General features: G+C 46.9%; 1 protein-coding gene across 1 annotated transcript in view; it reads left to right on the forward strand.

Annotated features, from left to right (window-relative positions):
- Positions 1 to 18306: 18306 nt before the first annotated feature.
- ADAMTS20 (ADAM metallopeptidase with thrombospondin type 1 motif 20) overlaps positions 18307 to 25384 on the forward strand; it is a 140126-nt gene continuing 133048 nt past the window's right edge. Inside the window, exon 1 of the mRNA XM_069975985.1 lies at positions 18307 to 18397. Coding sequence (XP_069832086.1) covers positions 18307 to 18397 — 91 coding nt within the window. The remainder of the gene's footprint in view (positions 18398 to 25384) is intronic.

A 25384-nucleotide genomic window follows, 5' to 3' on the forward strand; every position in this document is an offset into this window, starting at 1 on the left:
TGTTTCTCATACAGTCTTTGCTCTTGCTTTTCCTAAGCTGATCTTGGTACTCAGCCTGACGAAGTGCACAAGCGCACAAAACAGCCATTGCTGGCGCGATGATGCACTTGTCCTCCCTCACCTCATACCTGTATCCCTGGACTCTGAATAAAGGCAGATTCATATTGAGCAGATGGGTGAGTGCCGCATTCCTTTCATTCTCTGCTGCCAACCTTGCATTTGCTTCTTAGTGCAGTACTGATAAGCCTTGGTTTTTGTCCCTGGGTCATAGAATTTTCCTGTTGTTTATGTTAGGGTTAGTTTTGCAGATTTTGGTTTTTAATAGTATTTTCATGAACAGATAGTCCATGAGTCAGCATTCAGGCATAGAGGGTTCTCCTTCCCTCTCTGATGCTCCTCCTTTAAATTGAAGTCTGTTCATGGCCTGGCTGTGAAAGATCACACAGCATCCTTTATTCTGTAGGTAGATTGGGGTATGGGCCTGCACAGTAGGACTTATACCCTGCTCTGACAATGTTGATGCGGCTGTGCAGGATTTTTATAGAGCCAGACTGGGAACAGACTTGAATATAAGGGAGGACCTTCAGCAAGAGGAGGAGGAGAAATTGGTGTGCTGGGGGGGCTGGGCACACCTCTGGTGCACCAGACTATCCAATTTGCATATTTATAAAAAGATCTTTCAGGAACCAGGCAGCAGAATAAAGGGCACAGTTGGAATCAGCATGGCGGCATCAATCAGGTTGTACTTAAATTTTTATCAAACCTTCTGGTACATTCACTTGAACTCGCTCCATACCCCTCCCTGCTCTCTTAATGAACAGGTATGTCCAAGGGGTTATCCCCTTATTTACTGCCTTTTTGTGTCAGAATAATTTGTCCTTCATTCTGATAGTTAAGGGTTCCAGGAAATATCCACCAAGAGTATTATAGGAAGTTTGTAAAGTTTGAAGTTTCAGTTCATAAAGTTTGAAGTTTCAGCTCCTTAAAAAAAAAAAATAAAAAAAAAAAAAATAATAATAATAATAATAATAATAATAATAATAAAAATCATCATCAGTCAAATATGCAGTATCATTTCTGCATATATGACATCTTGTGAAATAGAAGTGGGGTATAAGCTCAATAGATAAGGCTCCATAGCTGTAATTTCAACAAATGTATACATTTTATGAATGCTAATAATACTTTTGGGTGCATACGAATGACTAAACAATACATACTGACATATGTGGATAAAAGTCGATAAGAACAGCTGCAATAAGGAACAAACAGAAAAACAGTAAAAAAAAACTTTAAACATCTGGAGCACTCTGTGGGTCATCTTTTGATCATACAGATTTGACAGGTGGCAACAATTTTTATTGATTCACATTTAGATCAATAGGGTTGATGTCATATTTTTCATTACAACATATAAAGCTACCCATTTATTGTTCCATTAGGCAGTGTATTTAAGATAATCATTTAAACCAGCTATTTTAAAACATTAAAACCTGACTCTCCAGAAGTTCATATTAAGGCCAAGTTCACACACTGTGTTTAGTAGTAAAACAACGGCCATTCTTACAGGTTGCTTACAGTGCTCAGTTCCATTGAAATAAATAGGACAATGACCCTCGTGTATACAACCTGTATACACTACGGCCTCTGTTCACTGCAGCCACAGAAAATAATTGACAGGTCTATTTTCTATGGCTGCAGTTCGGTGAACAGTGAACATAGAAAATAGGCTGTGCTCACAGTGTAGAGTACGGCTTTCAGCCATAGTTTACACTGTGGTCAATAGTGAACTGGAGTGCAGGCACACCCAAATATGATATGCCCACATTGCAATTAAAATAAAGTGTTGTTCATCCGACTGATACTGCAGTATCAGCCGGGTGAACATGTAAGACAGCAGCTTTTGTTTCATAGCAGCCTAGTGCTATCAGGGTGGAAAGGGCCATTTATTTGTTGAGGCTCTGGGCCTGGCTTTTTCCAGTACCCTTGGTAGTGGTGGTGGGTGCTGTGGTGATGAGTGGGGGGAGAGGGACTCGCTAGCGAAAGCCAAAAATAATTAAGAATCAAAACACACATACAACACAAAAAACTATATTAAAATACCCCCCTACCATCATCTTGGATAATTAAAAAGGTTATTATATGTAAGCCAAAAAAAAAAAAAACAACAACAACAACTCATACTTGCCTCTCCTCTCCCCTCCTCAGTCCAGTGTCTCTGCTTACTGCTATTCATTACCGCATAGCATTGCACAAACATGACATCTTTCACTCTTCATCTGTATCTAGAATAAAATTTCAATAGAAATTTCTAACCGCAGGTTCCCTCTGGACTAAAATGCTTAGGCCTCTCTCTGAGCCTCAGGATACCCAGCCTCTCACTGGCTGCTGGCCTGTAGACAGCCTGTCCTCATTCTTTGCTGCCTTTCTATACCTGTGACAGGGTCTCCTCAGTCCACTCTACCAACAATAGCTTCTGTTTCTCAGACTCCTATCCTTGGTGACAGAACTCTAGCCTTGCTTTGCAGCCCCTCTCCGATGGTTGTTTGGTTCACTGTATCTAGCTCCCACAGCAGTCTGCTGTGCAGGGTAGCTTGTCTCTACCCTTTGTCAGATAGGAGGATTTAAGCCTACTCTACTTACAGGCCTAACGAAAGCTTCCCTGAGTGCATGTCATTATACTGCAAAAACTCCTTTTTAACCCCTACACATCTCTGATCTGTATATTTATGCCAGTGACATAAAGGGGGAAGTATGGAACCTACATCAGTGATCACAGTCTTAACTATTTAAAAGCCGCTGTCAAAACTGATTGAGCTGGGTTCCACTGCCAGAGGGTATCGGGCGGACAGGTAAGTATGGCTGCTGTATTTTTTTTTTTTTTTAATATACAAGCAGCACAATTACTAAGGTTTTACAAGGCTATGGACTCCATTCTCGCAGTGGCATGAAAATCCACTGAGAATGGAGTGGCATAGATTTTAGGCAGTAAGGGTGGGTTCACACTACGGAATCTGCACAGATAAGTTTCGGCGGATTCCGTCGCTCATACCCGCTCACATCTCCGCCGGTGTCATAGACACCATTCTATGGACGGGCCAATTTCACAGTCTGTCGAAAGAATTGACATGACAGTTTTTTTGGTAGAAGGCGGAATCGGCCCGGCCATAGAATAGTGGCTATGGCATGGGCGGAGATGCGCGTCGCAGCGAGCAGGTACGAGCAACGGAGTCCGCAGAAACTAATGCGCGTGGATTCTGTTGTGTGAACCCACCCTATCGCAGTGGATTTTACTGTGAGAATCTCACAGCACAAAATCCACTGCAATACAGTATGTGTGAATGAACCCATAAAGTTCTTCGGATAACGATTGTAATTCAATCACTTTCCGGCTACAAATCACTTATATTTCATATTCAGCAGGAAGATATCTACCCAGACCCGATTTAGTTGCACAAACCAGAACTTATTTTTCATTTTTTATTACTTCTCTTGCAGAGAGGCACAGGGGCTTGGTGGTCATAAGCCAAAAGTCTGTTCAACAGCCTTTACATATGATATATTTTTTTTAGTTTCAATAAATCAATAACAAAAGGAACTGAAGATGGAGTAATGGGCATAGACTCTACTCTAGAACAGTCTGCCTTTCAGCAATGCAGCCTCTTGGCCCTTGGTCACGTGCACGTTATGATTCTTACCTGCAATCATTGGTGCGCCCTGCAGTAATGCCCACCCTATGATTTCTTCAGGGAGGGGGAACCTACTCATACCTTATTCTCTTATATAGCTATAATGGAGCAATGCTGTCCATGTGACAAATACAGGGCTCCTAGACAATCAGCTTTCCAGGAACAGCATTCCCACCACCATTGTAAGTAAGAGACAGTGGTACTGCCAACAAGGTGGCCAAAATTCCCTGCAAGACACTGGCTTGAAGTGTCAGCAAGACACAACGGAAAAGAATAAAACTATTTTAAAACACCTTACACTGCATGTCGCATAACAATAACTGTAAAGCACTAAAACAACTAAAGTACTGATCTTTAGAGAGGTGGGGGTCATTCACACATTTGCAGTACCTTACACAAAGTCCTGTGCAACTTTGCAGGCCTGGTGGTAAGCACGATAGTTCTCTTTCAGGGTATATTCACACGGGCGGGCTCGCAGCGAGCCCGGCAGGTCCTGTCAGTTCCCATAAACTACATACTTGCTACGGTCTAAACGACCGCAGCGAGTATGTAATTATACCGCCCTTAACCCCTTCTGCTCCCGCCGGCTCCCCCGCTGTAAGCAGCATACATTACCTGTCCTTGCTGCACGGGTCCGGCGTCCTGCTCTCCCGTCCGGCCAATTAGTGTATTGCCCAGCCCCAGCCACTGATTGGCCGGGTGGGAGAGCAGGACGCCGGACCCGTGCAGCAAGGACAGGTAATGTATGCTGCTTACAGCGGGGGAGCCGGCGGGAGTAGAAGGGGTTAAGCGCGGTATAATTACATACTCGCTGCGGTCGTTGAGACCGCAGCAAGTATGTAGTGTATGGGAACTGACAGGACCTGCCGGGCTCGCAGCGAGAATCTCGCTGCGAGCCCGCCCGTGTAAATATACCCTTAGGGTATAAACCCACACACCGTATACGCAGCTTATTTACTGCTGCTATACGCAGCAAATACGCAACAAACACGCAACAAATACGCAGCAGATTAGATCTAAATAACTGGACACAGCATCAAATCTGCACCACCAAATCTGCTTCAAATCTGCTGCGTTTTTGCTGCGTATCTGCTGTGAATACGGTGTGTGGGTTTGTACCCTCAAAATACATTGTAGAAACACTTAATAACAAACAGATGTCAACTCTAGGTTGTCTAGAAAAAGAGAGAACAACAATAAAAGTCATCATTTTGTGTGTGTGTGTGTGTGGGGGGGGGGGGTTATATCTACTAATTTTGAAAGCAAGGGATTGCATGCAGCCGGTATTTTGCATAATTAGATTTATTTTAGCACTGCATCCAATGTGATGGTACACATTGCAAAATTGCATGTAGAATGTTCATTGGATTAGTCTGTTGTATGAAACTATTACCACATTAGTTCTGTGAATTGCCTGACACAGATGATAACTGGTACAAGAGAAAGCTAAAGAAAAGAAATACATTTAAGTAGGGTGAGTAACCCCTTTGGGGTTTGGAAGACTTTACCACTGGTACGGTAATTAAATGCAGAGCATTTGGATGAACCTGAGTGTGCTCAAGGTTCGCTCATCTCTACTTCTCACAGATCCTCATCCACTACTCATAATAAGAAAAGCTCCTCATAGTGACACATATACAGTGCCCCCCTCACTGCGCCTACTTAATATGACACTGCTACATTGTGCCCACTTAAAGTAGAAGTGCTTTGAAAATTTTTTATTAAAGTATTGTATTGCCCCCCAAAAGTTATACAAATCACCAATATACACTTATTACATGAAATGCTTATAAAGTGTTTTTCCCCTGGACTTACTACTGCATCAGGGCTTCACTTCCTGGATAAAATGGTGATGTCACGACCCGACTCCCAGAGCTGTGCGGGCTGTGGCTGCTGGAGAGGATGATGGCAGAGGGATGCTCAGTGTCCCTCCAGTGCTCTGTGTCCCACAGTGTCCCCCTGCCATTATCCTCTCCAGCAGCCACAGCCCTCACAGCTCTGGGAGTTGGGTCGTGACATCACCATTTTATCCAGGAAGTGAGGCCTTGATGCAGCAGTAAGCGCAGGGAAAAAAGCACTTTATAAGCATTTTCCGTAAGAAGTGTATATTTGTGATTTGTATAACTTTTGGGGGGCAATACAATACTTTGATAAAATTTTTCGCCAGACTTCTCCTTTAAAACAACACCCCTGCTCTTGCTTTTGCACCACTGCTGCTCTGAAGTCTCTGGTGGGGATTACATGCTGATGTCACCATACACTGTACACAGGCCTCTGCATACATTACTAGCCTCTGGTGTCAAGTGCAAAGACAAGTGCATATGACTACAGTGATTGGTTGCCCCATGCACAGCAGGCCCTCACATATTGTCACTCCTAGGCCTCCTGACTGATTCTCCTGTTCAAGTTTTAGGTCTAAATTATATCCCCCACACAGCAGCATCAACAGACACGAGCAGAGGGCCTGCAGAGGGCTGTGGCTGCCAGTCAGTAACATTTTGTCGCTGTAAGCGGCACTGTATTGGCTGCCTGTCCTGTAAAATGTTGTAGACATCCCTTCTTCACTGCTGCCTGCAAAGCTCTTCCACTAACACATTAAATAGTTAATAATATTACACTGTGACACAGCAATAGCATTATTAAAGGGGTAGTCCACCCAAAAAAAATTTCTTTCAAATCAACTGCTGCCATGAAGTGACAGAGATTTGTAATTTACTTCTATTAAAAAATCTCAAGCCTTCCAGTACTTATCAGCTGCTGTATGCCCAACAGGAAGTTGTATTATTTCCAGTCTGGAGAGCAGGAGGGGTTTTCTATGGGGATTTGCTCCTGCTTTGGACAGTTCCTGACATGGACAGAGGAGGCAACAGAGAGCACTGGGTCAGACAGGAAAGAAAACACCACTTCCTGCTGGACATACAGCAGCTAATAAGTACTGGAAGACTTAAGATTTTTTAATAGAAGTGAATTACAAATCTCTGGCACTTTATGGCACCAGTTGATTTGAAAGAAATTTTTTTTGGGTGGACTACCCCTTTAAGTATATACTGTGTGAGCAGTAAGGATGAAGATCTGAGGTTTTGCTTGGTGTGAGGGCCGGCACTGCAGCACATCGTACTCAGAGACACTGACAGAATCCAGGTGCTAAAGCAGTCAGATCCTCCACTCCAAACCCTGGATATTGTCGGGCGCAGGTCCGCCCGCAGGTCCGGCCCGCTCCCAGTGGGAGAGAATTCCCTTCCCTCTATGACGCTGCTCCATTAGAATCAATAGAGCTGTGTCATACAGGGGCGATTCCACCCACTGGGGGCGGGCTGGCCCGCCTCCTGCGCTTTAGGCCTGGTACCCCTGGATAGAACGGCGCCGAACATAGGAACCGGGCCACGGGCCCGTGATGGTGCCTTTCTATCCGTGGGTCAGATTAAAGAGGATGTACATGATGGTACATCCTCTTTAATGTACATACTCCCCCCGGCATACAAACAATAAAAACCTGCTCTCTAGATAATAAAAAAATAAGGATCTTAGCAAACTATTTGATCAAACAGAGTGTCACGTTAAGGTGTCCTCAGAGACATGGTCCTACCCTAGCATTCTTACCCTAGCATTCTCACCCTAGCAATGGCCTCTCCTGGGCTAAATAAGCCTACAACTGGGCAGATAGAATCCAAATTTCTATTTATAGCATTCACAAGACATGGGTGGAGAATCTCACTGCCAAATTCCTCGCTTGAGTGTGTGTGTAAGGGGGCCTGACACCCCATAATGCAAGTCTAATATAAAGAGCACAAAGATGTAGATCTAGATGCGGTTTATATATGAAAAAGTACAGTCTTACATCACCACAGTGCAAGATGCTTGTAAATGAGGAAAACAAAATCATAGTCCGATGATATTAATGTAGAATCTTTAACAAAGTCAGATTCAACTGATCCAAGAGCCCAACCAATGATTTCTTACTGCCCTGCCAAATAAATAAGATGACATCAATGAATTTCATCCAAACGATGACTCCTCCGTCACCCGGATGAGATCCATCCTGCAGAGCCTTATGCGCTGCGTAAGGGTATGTGCACACTGAGGAAAACATACAGAGGACTTGCGGCAGATTCCGCCGCTCGACACGCGCCCTGCCGCTTGACTCTCTGCCTTTGCCATAGACTCCATTCTATGGTCAGGCAGATTCCGCCATCCGCCCGAAGAATGAACGGGTTTCCAAGTTTCCCCTATAGCAACTATGTGTACCTGGACATAGATGTGGTCCTTAAATATGAAGTACTGTAGTTGTGGATTAAAATGTATTCCATGAAACCTGTATTCCATTGAACCTTTATAAGTGATGTCCTTAGTGATGCAACTTTTAGGTTCGAAAACACCATTAATCATTAATCAATCATTAATCCCCTCTACCCACTGCAGTCCAGCATTGTAATCCACGACCCTGTTGTGATGTCACCAGGGCCAATCCTAGTGAAGCAATCGCCAGGCAGAGGTGACTGAGCAGCTGAGAAGCTGAGAAGCCTCACCTCAGTGACACTGTCTACCAATTATTAAGTGTTTTTTTTTTTAACCTTAAAGCTGCACAGAACATCTGTCAGCTAGGGCTAACATGGAAAAACAAAGAATGGGACAGGAAGGACATGGACAGTGAGCCTCAGACTGGTCCCACCCAGCTGTCCCTACCTGCTTCCCTCAAGACGGCCCTTGGACACTGCGGGCAACTGGGCGACGTTCCCTAACCTGAGTCTGAGGTGTAAAACACAAAACGCTCTGAGAGGCTGAGCGGAATCTGTTGGCGCTTTACAAATAAACATTATTATTATTATTATTATTATTATTAATAATAATAATAATAATAATAATAATAATAATAATAATAATAATAAAAGCTAGCAAAGATTATTGGACAAACAAATACTATATAGGAGGCCAGGGCCCTGGTCCAGAATGTGATTGGACCAGGCACACAGAACACAGACTGACAAAGCAATAGATGAGTGGAATCACAAGCAAAACAAAGGTTAACTGTTTATTGACCAGAGAGAACTCGGCAGGGAAGAGATGGAAGTGGTGGAGAATCAATTTACCAGAGCAGAAGGAATAAACCGTGTTCAGACTGGTGCAAATAAAACAGAATTTAAATACTAAATCATGGCTAAGAGCTCTGCCCTATACCACAAACCGAGAACCGCATTGAGGTCCAAACAGGTATGGGCATAAAAAAATCATTTATAAAGGTAATTCTGCAAAGTCAAGCAGCTGCGAACATCACCACCATCAACAGGTCTGACAATATTACTTTAAGACTAGTCCCTGCAATTCACAGGTGAAGATAAATCCATAGGCAGTGGAGAGAAGTAAAAAATTACCTGGCTAGGTATCCTGGCGCTGCCAAAAATTCCTTCACAACGATTGGAGTATAAAAGATAAAATGGCTGATTTATTGGATAAAATCAGTAAAAATGTACATAAAATAAGCAATTACGCATTTGCAATTTCTTCTTTCCACTGCCTGAAACCACGGGCCCCGCGCACTGGGACAGTGCCGTTTCCTGGATCCTTTGGCCAGCAGCCATCATCCGATGCTACAAGCTACAAGCAGGGTAATACGCATAAAACCCAAGGGGCTCAAAGCTGAGAGTCCACCTATACTTTTATTTCACACATTTGCACGTAATAGAATTTCACGAGGTGCCATCCTCTCGGCCCCTGTTTCCCTTTGTCTTAAATCCATAGGCAGGCACTTTAACAACATAATCATAAATAGTCAGGGCAGTTAGCACAGGTTCATAGTTAGCAGGTCAGGCCAATGGATGCGTGCACATGTATCCTACAGGTAAGGGAAGTAGTTGTGCCAGGAGAAGATGCAATGCAATGTAGAGGTGCAGGGACTAAAGGGTATCTGGCGGCTGCATGCCAGCATAACATGGTGCCATGTAGACTAACTATCGAGTATGCAGTCAATGTAACTTGAGCCTGTGATGGTATGACAGCACCCAGTAGAGCAGTGCTCATGTGAAGGGTGAAGGCCATTTTATCTTTATTGCTGGCCTTCATCCAGGATAGCTAGTCACAATTAAATTCTATGTAACAATATACTTTGTAAAGTTATTAAAAGATTTGATTTTTTTAAATTAAAAGCTAGATTTACCTTTTACACGTGTAGAGAAGTCAGAATGCAAAAAGGGGGTGACAGTGTCACTTTAACCTTCGATGTTTTAATAAAAAGTGTGGGTATTCCAGAAAGCTAAGGTTCCAGAAACATGTCACAGATGATTAATGCTTTATGAAACTGGAAAATAGTTGTGCAAGAACACACAGATGTTAAAAGGCAAAGGAAGGATACAGTTATAATGTAAAGCCAGTGTTGTTGTACAATAACAAACCATCAAAAGCTGTAATATAGTGGGGCCCCACTGCGTTGCCTACTTTGTAGCATTTGTTCCACAATTTTCTAAAGCTTTTGCACAATAGTATATATTGGGGCAATTCCATTCAGCAAGCTTCAATGTGCACCCCCTCAATGAAGGTCTTTGTTGTCAATTGATGGTGTCTTAAGCAAAAGGAGGACTCATCGTTTTAACTACAGTGGTGCCTTGGATTACGCGCATATTTCATTCTGGGACCGTGCTTGTAATCCAAAACCACTCTTAAACCAAAGAAAATTTCCCATAGAAATGCAGACTAATGCTTCCACACCCCAAAAATAATGATTCTTTATTCTGAATAACATGCAAAACAAACATTTAGAAAGCTAATTATATGTCATATTATAAGTTACTGTAGAGTATAGCAATCAGCATGTGGTGTATAATGTATAGTAAGTGCATAAACCAGAAAAAACAGCAGCAGTTTGTAGATACAGGATGGAACTGCAGATCCCCATAATGCAGTAGCATAGTACAACAGGCTAGAATAGAGAAGCAGGGCCGCTAGAGGTCTGTGTGATAGGGGGTGTTCAGCATAGAGCAATCAGGAAGTGAGAATCGCAGCTGTGCAGGAGGACAGTGACAGAAACTTTTTATAGCAGCAGTGTGTATAGCTGAGTGTAATTGCAGGCACATTATAGCAGCAGTGTGTATAGCTGAGTGTGAATGCAGGCACATTATAGCAGGAATGGAGAGGATGTGAAACACAAGGGCTGACAGAGACTGCAGGGAGCATGAAGAAATGAGCAGGACATATGTGGGCACATACATGCAGCACTTTTTGTCCGGGGAGAGAGGGGTTACAAATATGGAGATATTACCTCCACAGTCCTTTTCTCTGCAAGCCCCAGCCTGAAGTGGATCTGCTATGATTCGGAAGGTGAGGGAGACTTCCTGGGTCAGAGTACAGTGCTGTAGACCACATTATGCAGACCAGGCTCCTCCCCTACTCCCCCTCCCACCCAGTACAGGGAGCTCTTAAACCAAAGCAATGCTCTTAAACCAAGTCACAATTTTGAAAAACTGTGAAAAACTTCTTGCAAAACGCTCTCAATCCAAGTTACTCTTAAATCAAGGTACCACTGTATTTGGTAATTTTCTTAGGGAGTAAGGGTATGTGCACGCTACGGAATCCCGACAGAACACTGTAGCTCGCACCTGTTTATTAACTTGTGTGGTCCACTTCTCTTTACAATATTAAAGGGAAACTGTCAAGTACAAAGCTGCAAACACAGGCAGATAAGCGATAGCATAACTCCTACATGTCCCTCTTTTGGAGAGACAGCCCCTACTTCTGAGCCAAGTCCCTCTGTCCCTCTTTGCCCCTTACATGTCCCTCTTTTTGACCCAGGAATTAGATTTGCATTATATATATATATATATATATATATATATATATATATATTTATTTATTTTTTGGCAGAAATCAATAGTCCAGGCTATTTTAAGAAACTTTGTAATTGGGTTTATTAGCCAAATCTGCCATTATCTGCATTTAAAAAGCCTTTTCCCAGGTCCCCCCTCCCTCCTCTTTTCCATCCACTGCAAAAAATCAGGAAATTGTGACTTGTTGCATCAGACGTACCCAGTCTGGTCTATAGAGAGGGGAGGGGGAGGAGAAAGAAAGCAGATAACAGAGGATTACAGGCACTGAGCTGGGTGACAGCTGTAATCAGAGCTCAGGGAGGTCAGTGCTGACTGTCAGAGAAGATAGAGGGTGAGGTATTTGTAGATTAACTCTTCGTTGTCCTGTTTTGGTCTTTTATTTAGCTCTCTCCGTAGGAGAAAAATGAAGACAGGGAGGAGAGCTTCAAACTGCTTTTTCATGAAAAAATGCTTTTTTCGGCTAATAAACCCAATTACAAAGTTTCCTAAAATCGCCTGGACTATTGATTTCTGCAAAATAAAATTCACTACAGTGACACTCCACCATGTTTGATAATTCTCCCCCATTGTGTTGCTCTAGAAAATGTCTAGTTTCCTACAGTATAACAGATCCAAAATATCATCTCATGTGGTGCAAGTTGTTATATTCCGATGAATCATGTGACATTAAGGCCCCTTTCAGACATGCAGCTCATACACACATCTGTACGTGTTACATCAATTTGGGGGCCATGTTCCATGACACAAAAAAAAATGATTAAGCCATTGTGCCTCCATGTCATCTTCTTGACAGTTACTGAAACACATTGGTAATCCTGTCCGCCATTGCGGGTCTGTAATTACAGACAGGGTTACTGATGTGGAGAAGGTTCAGCCTCCAGCCCTGTACATCAATCAGCCAAGGCAGCATCACTTGTGTGGCACTTTAGCTTCCAAGTAAAAATGCAATTTTATAACTCTGCAAATGTCCATCAGCAAAGACATAGGCATCATGTGTTGTATGTCACCTGTCTGCAGCTCTGTACTTGGTACTGACCTGATAGATTCCCTTTTAAGGGGTGGCCGAGGTAGTTTTTTTTTAAAGGGGCCTGTCACCCCGGCTGCCGAGGTGAAGCCCGCCCAACCCCCCAGGTGGAGCCCATTATACTTATCCCCCTCTCGAAGTCCCAGACCCCGTCCCGCCGACGAGAGATCCCCGTCTGAAGCTGTGCGCACGCTCACCAGAGATGAGTCCAACGCTCGTAGACAATGACTGGAGCAGTCATTCTCTATGGGCGTCGGACTTATCTCTGGTGAGCACGCGCATGGCTTTCGACAGGGATTTCACAACGGCGGGACGGGGTCCGTGACCGGGTCCTCAAAGAAGGTATAAGTGGCTCCACTGGGGGGTTGGGCAGGCTTCACCCCGGCAGCCGGGGTGACAGGTCCCCTTTAAATATGTGGACTGGACTGCGGTGAAAATAAATAAGAGAGGTACTTACCCAAACCCTAAGAAACAGTTCACATTATATCAGTTTTTCTGTAGTGATCAGACTCATCTGCAGAGAATGAATGTTTATAAGAAGCAAGGAGTACTGATCTTGATCTATGTTCGTTACTAGCCTTGTTTGCTGTCAGTAAATAGATGACCGTGCTACGGGGCATTAGGTTGGTTGTCAAAGCAGCCACTGGCAGTTACTTGCCTAGTTTGCTGTCAGTGAATAGATGAGAATGCTACGGGGCATTAGGTCGGTTGTCAACATAGCCTCTGTCAGTTACTAGCCATGTTTTCTGGCAATGAATAGATGACAGCCCTACGGGGCATTAGGTCAGTTGTCAATGCAGCTTCTGTTCATTACTAGCCTTGTTGGCTGTCAGTAAATAGATGACAGTGCTATGGGGCATTATGACGGCCACATTAACTACAGTGAAGCCTGAATTGCCAACTATAGATCTATATAGCTAGCTAATGGTCTGTTTACACAAAGCGATAATTCGCCCAATCGATCGTTTAATAATTTTGAAGCAACAATTTGGTTTTTATAACGATCAGCGTTTAGACGAATAAATCGTTAGAAAAACTGTTATTGCGATCGTTTTTAAGATCGCTTAAGCCCATCTCACACATAGGGTGAATCGGTGAAAGACTGTTTAAACGAAGCGACCTGCGAATTTTTAGCGAACGACCAACGACGATTTGAGAACATGTTGAAAGATCAAAATGTACGATTTCTCACTCGTCGCTTGATTGTTCGCTGTTTTTACATGAGCTGATTATTGCTGAAATGCGATCATTATCGCGAAAATTCGAAAGATAATCGTTCCGTGTAAATGCACCATAAGGTTTGTTTGTTTGTTTGTCAGCTACATATCACATAGAGAGGTCACACAATATGATTGTAACTACTACTAATGCTTAGTAAGGTGAAGAGATACTAGTGAGTAGCTATTCGATTGATTGCACTACTTGAAAGATTCATTTTTTACTTTGTATACCCCACTTGAGTACCATTTGCTGATTCACATGGAGCGTTTTTTTTTAAAGAAGATAATCAGTGGCGCCACCTTCTGGAGGGACCACTACTGCAAGCCTGGTCCGGGTTGACAACACCTTTCTCTGCATCTAGGTAATGTGTGATCAGTCAGTGCAGTCAGGTGCGCTTTAAATGTTTGTTCCTCCTCTATGTAGGTTATGTGTTATAGCTCTGCTCCTGTAAGTGCAGCCAGGTGTGTTTTATACATTTATTTCATCTCCATCCAGGTAATGTTTGATGCCTCTGCTCCTGTCAGTGCAGCCACCTATCACTCCTCCATCCAGGTGATGTGTCATGCCCCTGCTCCTGTCAGTGCAGCCACCTATCAGTCCTCCATCCAGGTGATGTGTGATGCCTCTGCTCCTTTCAGTGCAGCCACCTATTCCTCCTCCATCCAGGTGATGTTTGATGCCTCTGCTCCTGTCAGTGCAGCCACCTATCAGTCCTCCATCCAGGTGATGTGTGATGCCTCTGCTCCTGTCAGTGCAGCCACCTATTCCTCCTCCATCCAGGTGATGTTTGATGCCTCTTCTCCTGTCAGTGCAGCCACCTATCCCTCCTCCATCCAGGTGGTGTGCCATGCCTCTGCTCCTGTCAGTGCAGCCACCTATCCCTCCTCCATCCAGGTGATGTGTAATGCCCCTGCTCCTGTCAGTGCAGCCACCTATTCCTCCTCCATCCAGGTGATGTTTGATGCCTCTGCTCCTGTCAGTGCAGCCACCTATCCCTCCTCCATCCAGGTGGTGTGCCATGCCTCTGCTCCTGTCAGTGCAGCCACCTATCCCTCCTCCATCCAGGTAGTGTGCCATGCCTCTGCTCCTGTCAGTGCAGCCACCTATTCCTCCTCCATCCAGGTGGTGTGCCATGCCTCTGCTCCTGTCAGTGCAGCCACCTATCCCTCCTCCATCCAGGTGGTGTGCCATGCCTCTGCTCCTGTCAGTGCAGCCACCTATTCCTCCTCCATCCAGGTGATGTTTGATGCCTCTGCTCCTGTCAGTGCAGCCACCTATCCCTCCTCCATCCAGGTGGTGTGCCATGCCTCTGCTTCTGTCAGTGCAGCCACCTATCCCTCCTCCATCCAGGTGGTGTGCCATGCCTCTGCTCCTGTCAGTGCAGCCACCTATCCCTCCTCCATCCAGGTGGTGTGCCATGCCTCTGCTCCTGTCAGTGCAGCCACCTATTCATCCTTCATCCAGGTGGTGTGCCATGCCTCTGCTTCTGTCAGTGCAGCCACCTATCCCTCCTCCATCCAGGTGGTGTGCCATGCCTCTGCTCCTGTCAGTGCAGCCACCTATCCCTCCTCCATCCAGGTGGTGTGCCATGCCTCTGCTCCTGTCAGTGCAGCCACCTATTCCTCCTCCATCCAGGTGATGTTTGATGCCTCTGCTCCTGTCAGTGCAGCCACCTATCCCTCCTCCATCCAGGTGGTGTGCCATGCCTCTGCTCCTGTCAGTGCAGCCACCTATCCCTCCTCCATCCAGGTGGTGTGCCATGCCTCTGCTCCTGTCAGTGCAGCCACCTATCCCTCCTCCATCCAGGTGGTGTGCCATGCCTCTGCTCCTGTCAGTGCAGCCACCTATCCCTCCTCCATCCAGGTGATGTGTGATGCCCCTGCTCCTGTCAGTGCAGCCACCTATCCCTCCTCCATCCAGGTGATGTGCCATGCCCCTGCTCCTGTCAGTGCAGCCACCTATCCCTCCTCCATCCAGGTGATGTATGATGCCTCTGCTCCTGTCAGTGCAGCCACCTATCCCTCCTCCATCCAGGTGATGTGTGATGCCCCTGCTCCTGTCAGTGCAGCCACCTATCCCTCCTCCATCCAGGTGATGTGTGATGCCCCTGCTCCTGTTGTCAGTGCAGCCTGCTATCCCTCCTCCATCCAGGTGATGTATGATGCCTCTGCTCCTGTCAGTGCAGCCACCTATTCCTCCTCCATCCAGGTGATGTGTGATGCCCCTGCTCCTGTCAGTGCAGCCTGCTATCCCTCCTCCATCCAGGTGATGTATGATTCCCCAGCTCCTGTTAGTGCAGACACCTATCCCTCCTCCATCCAGGTGATGTGTGATGCCCCTGCTCCTGTCAGTGCAGCCACCTATCCGTCCTCCATATCGGTGATGTGTGATGCCCCTGCTCCTGTCAGTGCAGCCACCTATCCCTCCTCCATCCAGGTCATGGTTAATGCCCCTGCTCCTGTCAGTGCAGCCACCTATCCCTCCTCTATCCAGGTGGTGTGCCATGCCTCTGCTCCTGTCAGTGCAGCCACCTATCCCTCCTCCATCCAGGTGGTGTGCCATGCCTCTGCTCCTGTCAGTGCAGCCACCTATCCCTCCTCCATCCAGGTGGTGTGCCATGCCTCTGCTCCTGTCAGTGCAGCCACCTATCCCTCCTCCATCCAGGTGGTGTGCCATGCCTCTGCTCCTGTCAGTGCAGCCACCTATTCATCCTTCATCCAGGTGGTGTGCCATGCCTCTGCTCCTGTCAGCGCAGCCACCTATCCCTCCTCCATCCAGGTGGTGTGCCATGCCTCTGCTCCTGTCAGTGCAGCCACCTATCCCTCCTCCATCCAGGTGGTGTGCCATGCCTCTGCTCCTGTCAGTGCAGCCACCTATCCCTCCTCCATCCAGGTGGTGTGCCATGCCTCTGCTTCTGTCAGTGCAGCCACCTATTCATCCTTCATCCAGGTGATGTTTGATGCCCCTGCTCCTGTCAGTGCAGCCACGTATCCCTCCTCCATCCAGGTGATGTGTGATGCTCCTGTCAGTGCAGCCACCTATCCCTCCTCCATCCAGGTGATGTGTAATGCCCCTGCTCCTGTCAGTGCAGCCTGCTATCCCTCCTCCATCCAGGTGATGTGTGATGCCCCTGCTCCTGTCAGTGCAGCCACCTATCCCTCCTCCATCCAGGTGATGCCTCTGCTCCTGTCAGTGCAGCCACCTATCCCTCCTCCATCCAGGTGATGTGTGATGCCCCTGCTCCTGTTGTCAGTGCAGCCTGCTATCCCTCCTCCATCCAGGTGATGTGGGATGCCCCTGCTCCTGTCAGTGCAGCCACCTATTCCTCCTCCATCCAGGTGATGTGTGATGCCCCTGCTCCTGTCAGTGCAGCCTGCTATCCCTCCTCCATCCAGGTGATGTGTGATGCTCCTTTCAGTGCAGCCTGCTATCCCTCCTCCATCCAGGTGATGTGTGATGCCCCTGCTCCTGTCAGTGCAGCCACCTATCCCTCCTCCATCCAGGTGATGTGTGATGCCCCTGCTCCTGTCAGTGCAGCCACCTAGCCCTCCTCCATCCAGGTGATGTGGGATGCCCCTGCTCCTGTCAGTGTAGACACCTATCACTCCTCCATCCAGGTGATGTGTGATGCCCCTGCTCCTGTCAGTGCAGCCACCTATCCCTCCTCCATCCAGGTGATGTGTGATGCCCCTGCTCCTGTCAGTGCAGCCTGCTATCCCTCCTCCATCCAGGTGATGTGGGATGCCTCTGCTCCTGTCAGTGCAGACACCTATCCCTCATCCATCCAGGTGATGTGTGATGCCCCAGCTCCTGTCAGTGCAGCCTGCTATCCCTCCTCCATCCAGGTGATGTGTGATGCCCCAGCTCCTGTCAGTGCAGCCTGCTATCCCTCCTCCATCCAGGTGATGTGTGATGCCCCAGCTCCTGTCAGTGCAGCCTGCTATCCCTCCTCCATCCAGGTGATGTGTGATGCCCCAGCTCCTGTCAGTGCAGCCTGCTATCCCTCCTCCATCCAGGTGATGTATGATGCCTCTGCTCCTGTCAGTGACTGCACAGATTGTGCTGAGCAGAGGAGCTGTGTCTCAGCAGACCAGGCAGCAGCAGCAGCAGGCAGCCTTGATGAAGTAGTTGCAGCTGCGACCTCCTATAGTTACAGTGCGCTCCGGTTAGGCTTCCTTCCAGCCTGAGGGCTATGATGTCGGCTGGTGTCAGGGGCTGGCCAGAAGGCGGGCTCTGCTCTTTGATGTCGGGTCCTGGGACGGTCAGAGGAGACAGAGAAGCACAGTTGCTGGCACAGAGCCGTGGATTCACACTCATGTTCTCCCAGCAACTAGTCCCAGCTGTGGGAGCTGAAGACACTACAAGGAAGGGACAAGGACGGAGCGATGCGAGGGTGGCGGCACTGGAGAGACTATAGAGAGGGGCAGAAGAGACAGGGAGAGTCCGAGCACTTGTGAGGGAAGCCGGGGGCGCAGGCTGGGGGAGAGCGAGCGAGTGAGGGAGGGGAGTGAGGGGAGAGAGGAGCTGAGCCCTGCTCGTCTCTCACACACACGGGAACATGCTGGGGGCACACTGGCTGGCCGGGCTCGTCTGTCACCTCTGCGTCCTGCACGTACAGTCCTGGGAACACCGGCTGCACCCCAAGCAAGGTAATGACAGCATGGACTAACCTCTGGGGGAGGGATGAATGGGCACTGCCAGCAGCCACCCGGGGTCTACAGACACATGTATGGAAGGGGGCACAGGACATCACTAATCCCTGACATGGTGCTCAGGCAGCCTGTCACCAGAGTAGATGGCACCTATCCTATAGGAAGACTAGCCTGCTACTGGAGCTATAGCAATACTGTCACTGTGTGTTAGGCTGTGTTCACATGTTGCAGAGCTGCTGCAGATTCTCTGAGTGGATTTGTGCAGGGCAGCAAAAGAGTCGTGGATGTTTTACCAAAACCCATTCAAACACTGGGAAACTATTTTATATGGGAATAGACTAGCAGTATAGATCAGTAAATCAAGTCAGTTTCCCATTTACTGCTGACTCCATTCATTGAATTCAGATCCTGGTGTTATGGATCACTTGCGGATCAGTGGATAATTCTAGACTTTCTTTTGCACATCTCACCTCTTAGGACCTGTGGCTGTATACACATTTGATAGGATATCTGTAACATGTCAACTTTATAAGTATCCCATATGTAATTGGACTGTGTGCCATACTTTCCAGTACATGGTGGAGCTATACATATAAAGCCAGGCTCACATGATTCCCCTAACACTGCCCAGTCTTCTGATGGATTCAGTGTCACAGCTCTGGTTGGATGACCCAGAAGGTGGCATAATTCATTCATAAATGTGGTGTAAGTTACCAGTGCCACATGCCCTTGAATCCAGACTGTAAGACTTTGTTACTAAGGCTAGGTTCACACTGCGTTTTCAGCATCCGTTTAACGCATCCGTTTTTTGCAAAAAACGCATGAAAAACGGATTGCAAAAAACGGATTCATTTGTGTGCATCCGTTTTTCCATTGACTTCCATTATAAAAAAAAACGGATCCGTTTTTTTTGGCGGACCAAAACGGACCAAAAAACGTTGCTGACCCTATTTTTCTGGACGTTAAAAAAAACGGATCCGTTAAACGGATGCTGAAAACGCAGTGTGAACCTAGCCTAAGTAAAATAATTCACCTTAGCTTTCCACGCCTGAACTTGTATGTGAGATCATACAACTCTGTGTGGAATAGGTCACATTTACATCATGCTACAATAAACCTTCCAGCAATTCCCAATGCCCCTGATCGCAGTTGGAAGGAAGATATGCAGTAAGATGACAGTTCTTGGCCGTGTGCAAATGTCCGTTTCATCCATTGATCTGTGTTGTTATGTTGTCGTGTGGTCATTGTGTTCTTTCCACCTTGCATAACATGGATGTTAGATAACATGGTCTTCAATCCAGGTCTACAGTGTTAGTGTCCCCGTAGGGTCTCAGTCCTAAGACACTCTGATAATGAATTATATCTGGGTGAAGTGCATGACCACATGCTTCACTACCTAACCAGCTGCCTCATTAAAGGGGTCCAGCTCCATTGTAAGTCTATGGAGTCAGACTCCTGTAACCAGTTGGATAAGGCAGACAGCTAGGAAGTGAAGCTTAAGGCCACGTGACCAACCCACCTATATCTAACGAGTGAGACCCTCGCGATAACATGTCAAACGTTTTTACAAATGACACACTTTAAGATGGGTTTTCCAGTATTCAGCCAGTATTAATTTTAGAATATGTTGAATATTTGTTGCTGTGAAAAATCTATTTCTTGCATTATGGGGGTCTGCTTCTGCAGCACGTGCATTTATTTCTGCAAAGCCCATTCAGATGAATGGAAGAGTTCTGCAACAAATTTGCCACGTGTGTGAAGATCCCCTTGAAGTCAGTATGGGTGCATAAGTTCTAATTCACTCCTAGGGAGTTCCTTATGTAGTGCTGTATGTCTGTGTTAAATAAGGATACAACAGTCAGGATCTCTTCATGCATTTGCAGAAGACATTGGAGATATAGTTGAAAGGATTTGCCAGTGTTTCCTCCTACAATGTCAGTGGTGTAGCTACAGGGATCTCAGAGGCCTGGCTGCCTGATCTGCTGAGTCTCAGTTCCTATGCTCAGCAGTATCAGTGCAGCAGCTGCAGCATGCGGAGGAGGTACTGTATGTAGTCACTGACAGGAGCAGAGGTATCACACATGCCGGGCAGCATGGGAGTATGGAGGAGTAAACTTATAAAGCACAAGTGGCTGACTGGAGCAGAGAAGATAAGAACTACGTCTTAACCCATTCCTCCCCGGTATACTGTATGTGGCTTCCACATATGGTTTCTTATCTGCTGTTATGTTGTTCACCAGCAGGAGTTATAAGAAACATAAAATTCAATTGTTTATTCTATAGATTGGTTTTACTGCTCATAGCAATTGCCAGGGCCAAATGAATTTAGCATTTTAAAGAAGTTGTCTGAGCAGGACGGTATTCTTTATATGTGGCCCAAGCTGCAATAAAAATAACAAAGAGATATACGTAAAGGGAACAAATTACCTAAAAATTGCCTATTAACCTATGAAAATGTGCTGTTACATCACCTAGCACACTTGTTTTTCTACCCTCCGTCCATTAAACTTAAGAGCCGAAAACTCACTTTTTTAAATTGGCGCGCTGTATTTAAATCAGAGCTGTGGAGTCGGTAAGCCGCAGCTCCGACTCCAACTCCGACTCCTGCTCCTTCATAAATGGCCAGTCATATACCAGGGGAGTTATTTATCACACTGGCTCAGCAGCTTCTCTAATGTCCTACATGATCCTGGGACGACTTCTGAGGGAATAAAGGAATACTGTATATAAAGCAGATTCTGCTCTGTGTGTGCAGTGGATGCAGCCAGTCTCCAGCCTCCATGTCCTGAACTACTCACAACTAGATTAGATGGAGCAGGTGGTCTTTTCCTGGTGAAAATCTTCTATGTTTCTAACTAAATATTCACCATACACACAGAAACACTGCTAACAATGCCCAATACCTGTAATATAGAGGTCAGCCATAGTGATATAGAGAGGGGTCACATATAGTGATATAGAGAGGGGTCACACATAGTGATATAGAGGTCACACACTGATATAGAAGGTCACTGTGGGGGCACGCAATAGCACACACACACACACACACACACACAGCCTGCTGCAGCCATAGCATACACACACACACACAGCCTGCTGTGGCCGTAGCACACACACACAGCCACATAGCTTGCTGCAGTCAAAGCGCGCACACACACACACACACAGCCTGCTGCAGCCATAGCATACACACTCAGCCTGCTGCAGCCAGCTGCAGACACTTGAGAAAGAAGTCAGTACGACTTCGAAACGCGTTGTGTTTTTAATAAATCTAACCCTTTTATATAATCTATGCTCATCTTGGACCTGCGCCCGAAGTTACCCAAGGTTTGGAGTGGAGGTATTTTCTGCTATAGTAACCAGCAGTGTCGGACTGGAGTGCCTTGGGCCCACCAGGGGAAATCATTCTTGGGGCCCACCCTTCAGCCACCGCACTTATCTATGGTAACATTAATAAGGGTACATTAACACGGTGTGATATGGGGCAGTGTAGTGTTGCAAATGATTGCTAATCAGCAGGGCAGGAAATATCCCCACACATATTACCGCCATACTATTACTGACCAGATCCTGTATACTGAGACTGATTTTACCAATAATACCAGTATATAGGAGGGAAATATTATCATCATACATATTACCGCCACAATTACCGCCATACTGTTACTGACCAAATCCTGTATACTGAGAGTGATATTACCAATAATACCAGTATACAAGGGGGAAATATTATCACATACATATTACCGCCATACTGTTACTGACCAAATCCTGTATACCAATATTACCAATAATACCAGTATACAAGGGGGAAATATTACCGCCACACCACAACCAATACCATCACTATATTGTTACTGACCAAATCCAGTATACTAAGACCAATAAAACACAGTACCGGAATACAAGCAACAAATATTACCACCACATACTGACTAACACCACCACATACTGACTAACACACTAACACTGCTACTGAATAAGATTCACTGTACACAGATCACCATCATCTCATCCAGTCATATAGAGGTGGATGCAGCTGTACACAGGTTCTGTACTCCATATACATTACAGTGCAAATATATCAGGTAACTCACAGGGGACGTCTTCTCTGATCAGAGTTCTTCCATTTTCATCTTCTTCTCCATCTGCCCTGGGCCATTATGAGAACTTCTCCGAGCCACGAAGCCACAGAATCTGCCAGACAGACATATTAGGCTCCTCACTCTGGCACCATCCTCATCTCTATACACACTGCACATCTGTATTGGCCCCTTTACACCCTCTTTAGTAGGCAGCCCTGACACTATGTATGTATTAGAGATGAGTGAACCGGGTTCGGGTTCGAGTCCATCCGAACCCAAACTCTCGGCATTTGATTAGCTGGGGCTGCTGAACTTGGATAAAGCTGTAAGGTTGTCTGGAAAACATGGATACAGCAAATGACTATATCCATGTTTTCCACATAGCCTTAGGGCTTTATCCAAGTTCAGCAGCCACCGCTAATCAAATGCTGAACGTTCGGGTTCGGATGGACTCCAGCATGCTCAAAGGTTCACTCATCTCTAGTATGTATGTAAATATACATATATATATATATATATATATATATATACCTTACAGTATATGGTCCCCTCTGTGTTGTCCCCATTATAGATGGCCTCCCCTGTGTTGTCCCCCTTATAAATGGCACCCCATATTTTCCATCCCCCATATATATAGCCCCCTCATGTTGTCCTTCAATATAGATATCCCCCTTATGTTGTCCATCTCCCCCCATAGCCCCCCTCATGTTGTCCATCTCCCCCATAGCCAGCCCCCCCATGTTGTCAATCTCCCCCATAGCCAGCCCCCCCATGTTGTCCATCACCCCCATAGCCAGCCCCCCCATGTTGTCCATCTCCCCCATAGCCAGCCCCCCCCATGTTGTCCATCTCCCCCCATAGCCAGCCCCCCCATGTTGTCCATCTCCCCCCATAGCCAGCCCCCCCCCATGTTGTCCATCTCCCCCATAGCCAGCCCCCCCATGTTGTCCATCTCCCCCATAGCCAGCCCCCCCCATGTTGTCCATCTCCCCCATAGCCAGCCCCCCCATGTTGTCCATCTCCCCCCTATGATAAAAAAACAAAACAAAACCCAACTCACCTGTCACCACGCTCCCCCGCCGGTCGCGCGTCTCTTCTCCTCTCTTCCCAGACAGATGAGCAGCTCCTGGTCCCGGGCAGCACCATCAACACTGAGCTCGCACGCGCCGCAGCGGCTGGAACTTCCGGTATGCGCTACGTGAACCGGAAGTCCCAGCTGCCGGACCGCGCACAGAGCTCAGTGGGGAAGACGCTGCCGGGAAAAGCAGCTGCTCATCTGTCCGGGTGGCGGCGGCACCGTCACGCTTGTGATCGCAAGCAAGACGCTGCTTGCGGTCACAAGCGTGATTGACAGGGCGGAAAGCCTATGGCTTCTCGCCCTGTCAATGGGAACACTGCTTGATTTAACGAAGCGATCGTTGCGATCGCTTGCAGTTAAAAGGGAAGGTGCGGGCCGGCAATCGGAGGCTGAGTGGGCCCCCCAGGAGCACGGGGGGCCTGGGGGCCCCCTCTGCGTTTTCCCTGACTGGGGGGGGGGTGGGGCCTACTCCTGCTCGGGGCCCACCAGGGGTTTCCCCGGTCCCCCGGTGGCCCAGTCCGACCCTGGTAACCAGTTTGGTTCTTGGGAGTGGCTGCGGTCCATCTATCTACATGCTTCTGCTGAGTGTTGTGCCTTGCATTTGCACAACCTCCACAGGTGAGAGTCTCCTTTTTCTCCTCTCTTACCAATTGGTTTTGTGGGAATCACACTATGGAGCGCTGTTCACATTTGTATCTGCTGCAGCCATAGCACACACACAGCCTGCTGCAGCCATAGCATACACACACACCCACATAGACTGCTGCAGCCATAGCACACATACACACAGCCTGCTGCAGCCATAGTGCACACACACACACACAGCTTGCTGCAGCCATAGCACACATACACACAGCCTGCTGCAGCCATAGCACACACACACACACAAACACACATCCTGCTGTGGCCATAGCACACACACACAGCCTGCTGAAGTCATAGCACACACACACAGCCTACTGCAGCCATAGCACACACACACACAGCTGCAGCCATAGAACACTGAAGAAAAACACCACATTGAGGACAGAAGTTACTGCTACACTACTTATGTCTTCTCCTCCTCCTCTATATTACACTGGATATCTTCATATTACACTGCTGCTCATATACAGTCATCCAGCATCCAGGAAGAGAACAGCACAGATCTCCCGCCACACAATGGACTCTTTCAGCTCAGAAACAAACTACCACATAGTGACCGACAACTTTCCCCCGACCACCCTTATCTAATAGGGCCAGAGTCCTATTAGAATGTTGCTCATAATATATATTCATGAGCAAAACTTGTAAAATTCATATCACAATTCAATGTTACATTTTCTAAAGATTTTTTTAAAGCTGGAGTCGGAGTCGGTACAACTCCGACTCCAGCCAAAACTAGCTCCGACTCCAACTCTGACTCCAGCCAAAACTAGCTCCAACTACGACTCCACAACTTTGACTCCGACTCCACAGCCCTGATTTAAATCAGCTCCAGGTAGTCATCTGGGCTTGAGCCGCTATCCAGTAGTCACGGTCCCTTGGGTGGTCCTCTGCGTCCCCTGGGCGTTCCTCGGCTGTAATCATGCCACCCTGAGCATGATTCACGAAGGCGCGCCCCGTTCCACACGTCGGCGCGACTACTTTCTCACCGCACATTTGCAGAACAGCGGGTCCGATCTGTGCTGTACGCTATCTGCGGCAGGTCCTGGCTGTCAGCGATAGGCGGGCACCCACCGCATCTGCCTCGACCCATGCCGAACGCAAATTGCAACTGTTAACCCTATACTGTGTTTCCCCATAAATAATACAGTGTCATATTAATTTTTGCTCCCAAAG

The sequence above is a fragment of the Dendropsophus ebraccatus genome, chromosome 1 (genome assembly GCF_027789765.1).
Source record: "Dendropsophus ebraccatus isolate aDenEbr1 chromosome 1, aDenEbr1.pat, whole genome shotgun sequence".
NCBI classification, from domain to species: domain Eukaryota; kingdom Metazoa; phylum Chordata; class Amphibia; order Anura; family Hylidae; genus Dendropsophus; species Dendropsophus ebraccatus.